The 6,729-nt window shown below is 35.4% G+C and overlaps 1 protein-coding gene across 1 annotated transcript; it reads left to right on the plus strand.

Moving 5' to 3' along the window:
• Window positions 1-888: 888 nt before the first annotated feature.
• LOC133829967 (elongation factor 2) lies at window positions 889-4,795 on the plus strand. The gene is made up of 4 exons (XM_062259837.1): window positions 889-1,023; window positions 1,624-1,662; window positions 1,761-1,848; window positions 2,014-4,795. The coding sequence occupies exons 2-4, from the start codon at window positions 1,660-1,662 to the stop codon at window positions 4,452-4,454; spliced, it is 2,532 nt and encodes an 843-aa protein (XP_062115821.1). The 5' UTR covers window positions 889-1,023; window positions 1,624-1,659; the 3' UTR covers window positions 4,455-4,795.
• Window positions 4,796-6,729: the final 1,934 nt, after the last annotated feature.

The raw sequence follows: 6,729 nt of genomic DNA on the forward strand, positions 1-6,729 counted from the left end.
CACTTATAGGAATACCAAAATTTGGAAAGAAAACTAATAAAAATATAAAAACGTGAATGGGTAACTGGTTACCTTCACATTCTTTGTGCGTATATTTCTGAGGGTAACTGGTTACTTTCACGTTCTGGTGTGTGTATATTTATGGTTTCTTTATGGTAACTAGTTACTTCTTCTTCCTTTTTTAATGAAGTGTTCTTCCATTTTTTCCTTCAAATTTGATGTTTATTTTCATATTTAATATGACTAACTTGTCACCCCTCTTCGGTAACTGGTTACCCCTCTTATGGCAGAAAGTTACTCATCTCAGGATAACTGGTTACCCCTCCTGGTGCATGTTATTTAACCTAGCTCTAGGATTTTTTTTAAAGATCAATCAAATAACTAGTTACCCTACCCAGGATTTGAAAAAAAAACGTACAATCTTAAAAAAAACATGTTTATAATGAATAAATAATAATTTTAAAAACAATTCATATTACAAAATTTTTTTGCAAAACAACCAAAGAAAAATTTAATATAAAAACAATATAAAAAAACAAATAACCTAAAAAAATAATAATCAAATTACAAACACGCCCTTCCAAATTTGATTAAGAGTAAAACTATGGCATAAACCAACTTTAATACAAAAATATAGGAAAATAAACCCATAAAAGTGAAAATTCTTAAAAGAAGCCATAAATTAACTTTTTTTTTTGAAAAAAAAGTCATATTTTTGCGTATAAAATGTAATTTCCCCTATTTTTAGTTTATATGTGAGTCAAACATTCCCTTTTTTCCCTTACTAGTTTAAGCCCATTGGTTTAGCCGACAAAATGGAAGTAAACGCCTGGCCCATTAGTAACAAAAAGAAAGCCCATAAAGCCCAATAAAGGAAAAACCCTAGTTGAGGTAGGGAATAAGAGGAGTACGACCGCATATGCCTCAGACGATCTCTCGCCTCATTTGCTATTTAGGAGACTGAAGCTGCAGCTTCTCTTCTCCATTTGCTCGCCGCCTTCTTTCTCTACTCTGCTCTCCCTGGTAAACTCGTCTCTTCTCTCTTTCTCGTTTCAGATCAGTGGTTTCTTTCATGGTTTATTATTGTTTAAATTTATTGGTTTACTGCTGAGTTTTGTTTTGAACAAAAAAGCTTGATTTTTTTTATTTTTTTGACATTTTTTCGATAGATGTAGTTTAAGATCTGGATTTTGTTTCTCTTTTTTATGGATCCGATTGAAATTTGAGCCTGGGTTTATTTGCTGAATAATATTAGTTTAGTTTTATTGTAGCAAAGCTCCTTTTGCTTATTTTAGCCAACCCTTTAGTGGATTTGAAATCTGATTCCTTTTACGTTGAGCATCTCAAGTTAGGGTTTTGTATATTCATTTATCATACGAATTGCTTATATTAAATGAGTTACTTTTTGGTGTGGGTGGGTTTTAGACCGATTTCGTTCTTGCAGGGTTTTTTATCATTTTTTTAAAGGAGAATTTGGTTGGTGGGGGTTTGATTGTTTTTATTTGCTGTTTTTGGTACTATTAGAATGTTTAGTTTCTTCACTAAATAAAATGGTTGTGATAATTGTCTTTCTGTGTGTCAATCATTTATATTGATCTATTACACATTGTTTTTATTGGACAGGTATATTTGTAACTGGGAACTTGACAACCAGTCAAAATGGTATGTGCCCTGAGCCGAAGTTTTACTTCAGTGGTTTATACTGGTGCTTTGTCTCTTTTGCTTTGAATATTAACGGACAACAATTTTGGTATGTGCAGGTGAAGTTCACAGCAGAAGAGTTGCGTAGGATCATGGATCTTAAAGAAAACATCCGTAACATGTCTGTTATTGCTCATGTCGATCACGGTATGCCCATAAATATTTTCTTTATTGTTCGAGTTTATGATGCATACAGATGGTGCTATTTTTAATTTGCTGGATGGTATTTTTTCAGAAGCTTTGATGAATTGGTACTTGTTTAATCTGTTGCTGTTCTTGATATCTAATTTATTTATTGTTTTTTTGTATCAGGAAAATCTACCCTTACCGACTCTTTGGTGGCTGCTGCTGGTATTATTGCACAAGAAGTTGCTGGTGATGTCCGTATGACTGATACCCGTGCTGATGAGGCTGAGCGTGGTATTACAATCAAGTCCACTGGAATCTCCCTCTACTATGAGATGTCCGATCTTTCTTTGAGCTGCTACAAAGGAGAGAGAAAAGGGAATGAATATCTTATCAATCTCATTGATTCCCCTGGGCACGTTGACTTTTCCTCAGAGGTCACTGCTGCTCTTCGAATTACTGATGGTGCACTTGTTGTGGTTGATTGTATTGAGGGTGTTTGTGTTCAAACCGAAACTGTGCTCAGGCAGGCCCTTGGTGAAAGGATTAGGCCTGTTTTGACAGTTAACAAGATGGACAGGTGCTTCCTTGAGCTTCAGGTGGACGGTGAGGAAGCTTACCAAACCTTCCAGAGGGTTATTGAAAATGCTAATGTGATTATGGCAACTTATGAAGATCCTCTTCTCGGTGACGTTCAGGTCTATCCTGAGAAAGGAACAGTGGCTTTTTCTGCTGGTTTGCACGGTTGGGCGTTCACTCTAACCAACTTTGCCAAGATGTATGCTTCCAAGTTTGGAGTTGATGAGTCTAAGATGATGGAAAGACTCTGGGGTGAGAACTTCTTTGACCCTGCAACCAAGAAATGGACCAGTAAGAACACTGGCTCTGCTTCCTGCAAGCGTGGTTTTGTTCAATTTTGTTATGAACCAATCAAGCAGATTATTGCCACTTGTATGAATGACCAAAAGGATAAGCTGTGGCCTATGTTGAAGAAGCTTGGTGTCACCATGAAGTCTGAAGAAAAAGATCTTATGGGCAAGGCATTGATGAAGCGTGTCATGCAGACATGGCTTCCTGCTAGTAGTGCTCTATTGGAAATGATGATCTTTCACCTGCCATCTCCTGCAACTGCTCAGAAGTACCGTGTTGAGAACTTGTACGAGGGTCCCCTAGATGATCAATATGCAACTGCTATTAGGAACTGTGATCCTGATGGTCCTCTTATGCTTTATGTCTCTAAGATGATTCCCGCATCTGACAAGGGCAGATTCTTTGCTTTTGGTCGTGTTTTTGCCGGTAAGGTGTCTACTGGTATGAAGGTTAGAATTATGGGCCCAAACTATGTTCCCGGTGAGAAGAAAGATTTGTATGTCAAGAGTGTTCAGAGAACTGTTATCTGGATGGGAAAGAGGCAGGAAACCGTGGAGGATGTTCCCTGTGGTAACACTGTTGCCATGGTTGGTTTGGATCAATTTATTACCAAGAATGCTACGTTGACCAATGAGAAGGAAGTTGACGCTCACCCAATCAGAGCTATGAAGTTCTCTGTTTCACCTGTTGTTCGTGTTGCTGTCCAGTGTAAGGTTGCATCTGATCTTCCCAAGCTTGTTGAAGGACTTAAACGTTTGGCCAAGTCTGATCCTATGGTTGTGTGTACCATTGAGGAATCTGGAGAGCACATTGTTGCTGGTGCTGGTGAACTTCATCTTGAGATCTGTTTGAAGGATTTGCAGGATGACTTCATGGGTGGAGCTGAAATTATCAAATCCGATCCAGTTGTGTCTTTCCGTGAAACTGTCCTTGAGAAGTCTTCCCGTACTGTGATGAGCAAGTCTCCAAACAAGCACAACCGTCTTTACATGGAAGCAAGACCTATGGAGGAAGGTCTGGCCGAGGCTATTGATGATGGCCGTATTGGCCCAAGAGATGATCCTAAGATTCGTTCTAAGATTCTTGCTGAGGAGTTTGGTTGGGATAAGGATCTTGCCAAGAAAATCTGGTGTTTTGGTCCTGAGACTACTGGTCCTAACATGGTTGTTGATATGTGTAAGGGAGTACAGTACCTTAATGAAATTAAGGATTCTGTTGTTGCTGGTTTCCAATGGGCTTCTAAAGAAGGTGCCTTGGCTGAGGAAAACATGAGAGGTATTTGCTTTGAAGTGTGTGATGTTGTTCTTCACGCTGATGCCATTCACAGAGGCGGTGGCCAGGTCATTCCAACTGCTAGGAGGGTTATCTATGCTTCCCAGATCACAGCCAAGCCTAGGCTTCTTGAGCCTGTATACTTGGTTGAGATCCAAGCTCCAGAGGGTGCTCTCGGAGGTATCTACAGTGTTCTTAACCAGAAGCGTGGACACGTCTTTGAGGAGATGCAGAGGCAGGGTACCCCACTATACAACATCAAGGCATACCTTCCTGTCATTGAGTCTTTCGGATTCTCAAGTACTTTGAGGGCCGCAACCTCCGGGCAGGCTTTCCCACAGTGTGTGTTCGATCATTGGGACATGATGTCTTCTGATCCATTGGAGGCTGGCACTCAAGCATCCGCACTTGTTGCTGATATCAGGAAGAGGAAGGGTTTGAAGGAGCAAATGACTCCACTATCTGAGTTCGAAGACAAGCTGTAAGTTACTCCTACGGCTGCTACTTGTTAAGAACATACAGATTAGGTTTGAGGAGGAAAGATGAGAAGAAAGAGGGAAGAAGTCGCCAGGATTCAACATTTTTTATGCTTTTCTCCATTGCCTCATCTATTTTACTTGTTTTTAATCTGTTGTTTTTAAGTTTTGTTACAGGGGATATTTGGTCTAATATCCTTTTGGCATTTTAGGGACAAACCTTTATAACTTTTTTAATTGTTGTGTTTTTTGTTTGAAGAGGACGCAGTATGTAATGTTAAGTTTTTGTCTGTCAAACTTTAATTTTATATTTACTGCTTTGACCGGCTTTTGGTTGGAGCATGGTGCTATTTTTGATCTTCAAAGTTATTTTTTTTTAATGGAATTGGTGGTTTTATATTAGGGAGGTTACTTTTATTGGTGTTGAGTCTTTTTTTCTCTTTAAATTTGGCTGAGTTTTGCCGAAACAACCTTCGTTGTTTATGTAGGTCATGTATTCATTGGTTAAAATTTGCCTTTTATATGTAGTACTTGCTAATGAAATAAACAAAATGAAATTCATTTTCTGAAAAATAAAAGTAAGACTTCTTATATGTTATTTGTTTCAAGTGAAAACATCTGCCATCCATGCTTTTTAATGAACCATCACTACAGCCAATTGGCCTGAGTGGATCAGAATTCTGCAATTGTACCAATGACTTGGACATTTGGAATCAATTTGAGAGTTGAGATCCATGCCATGAATTTTGCTTTTTTTTCTTCTTTTTAATTAAAAGACCTTCAATTGACAATGGTCTCCACAGCAAGGTTTGTTACTTTCACAACCAAGATTTCTCTTTTATTGATATTGGGTGAAAAAAGAGGCCAATTCTCCATCTTTCATTGGTTTATATATAAATATAATATTTAATATATCTCTGTGAGATAAAAAAAAATAAGATAAGAAAAATATCATTACGTATTCACACAACGTATAATCAATATAAAGGGTAACATATATCAAAACAAAGAAGAATGATTTCCTCGTTGATGAAATTTCAATAGTATATTGTTTCATTGCTGACATCTTTTTAGGGATAAAAATGCCCAAGAATTTTTTTTAAGTAAGTTGAATGTATGTAATAAAAGTTAAATTTTATAAATACAACTAAGATTTACATTAAATCTTAGTAGTTTTATATAAGGATAAATATATAATTAACTTTTGTTTTAGGAAAGGACTATTTTTATATTAATTAGGTGTAAATATAATTCTCCTAAATAATAATTTTATAATATCCTTACACCCATAAATGAAAAATAAATAAATATAAATTTATTAATGTAGATATATTATCATTTATCATCATGCATTTACACCTTTTTATTATTTACCATCATGGGGTGCTAAACTCATGGCTTTATGTAAATAATGAAATAAATAATTTAGATAGTATATTATATATTATATACACATATATATTAAACACGGATAAACTATAGTTGTTCATCTTTCATTTTTCAGATTAAATCCTTCAATTTTTTCTTTTTTTCCTTTATTTCTTAATAAAACTAAGTAATTTATTAATTAAACAAATGACTATATAGTAATTTGCTATACACTTTAGTAATTCATATAATGATAGAATAGTATTTTCACAAAATTTTAAGGTTTGGTCGGCTAAACTTTTGCTTTTGACTATAACATTTTTAAAATATTCTTTTGGAGGAAGCTACAAATATTAAATTATCAAGGAAGAGCTTTCTAGACTAAAAAACTAGTGATAAGGAAATCCAACTAAATACAAAAGAACTTTTAAATGTTAAAAGCCCCCATAAAAATTTATAAGCCTTGCCAACCATATAGTCTTACTATCTTTTTATAAGGTGGTAACTTCTCTATGATTTTATATAGAGTGTTGATATTTGACATTTTAAGGTGTTCAATATTACATAAAGTGTCACTCTATAATTGGTTAGCAATGCCCCACAATATTTTTTAATTTGAAATGTGTGAGATCCGATATTGGATTGCACCGATAGCAGTATACCAACTCCAATAGAGTGCCAAAAAACTGGTGCAATATCATATTTAGCACATCTTACAAAAATTATAACTTCAATAGTGTTCCAAAAAGTGTGCCAAATTTGGCACATGTTAAAAGTTGGCACGAGCCAAATTTGGCACAAAATATAGCACGAGTCAAATTTTGCACATCAATAAATGTTACTTTTTTATTTACAATATTGCTACTAATTATTATATTTGAGGAGTTGTCAATTAATGACCAACTATATATCATTT

This window comes from Humulus lupulus, chromosome 4 (assembly GCF_963169125.1).
Source record: "Humulus lupulus chromosome 4, drHumLupu1.1, whole genome shotgun sequence".
Classification (NCBI taxonomy): domain Eukaryota; kingdom Viridiplantae; phylum Streptophyta; class Magnoliopsida; order Rosales; family Cannabaceae; genus Humulus; species Humulus lupulus.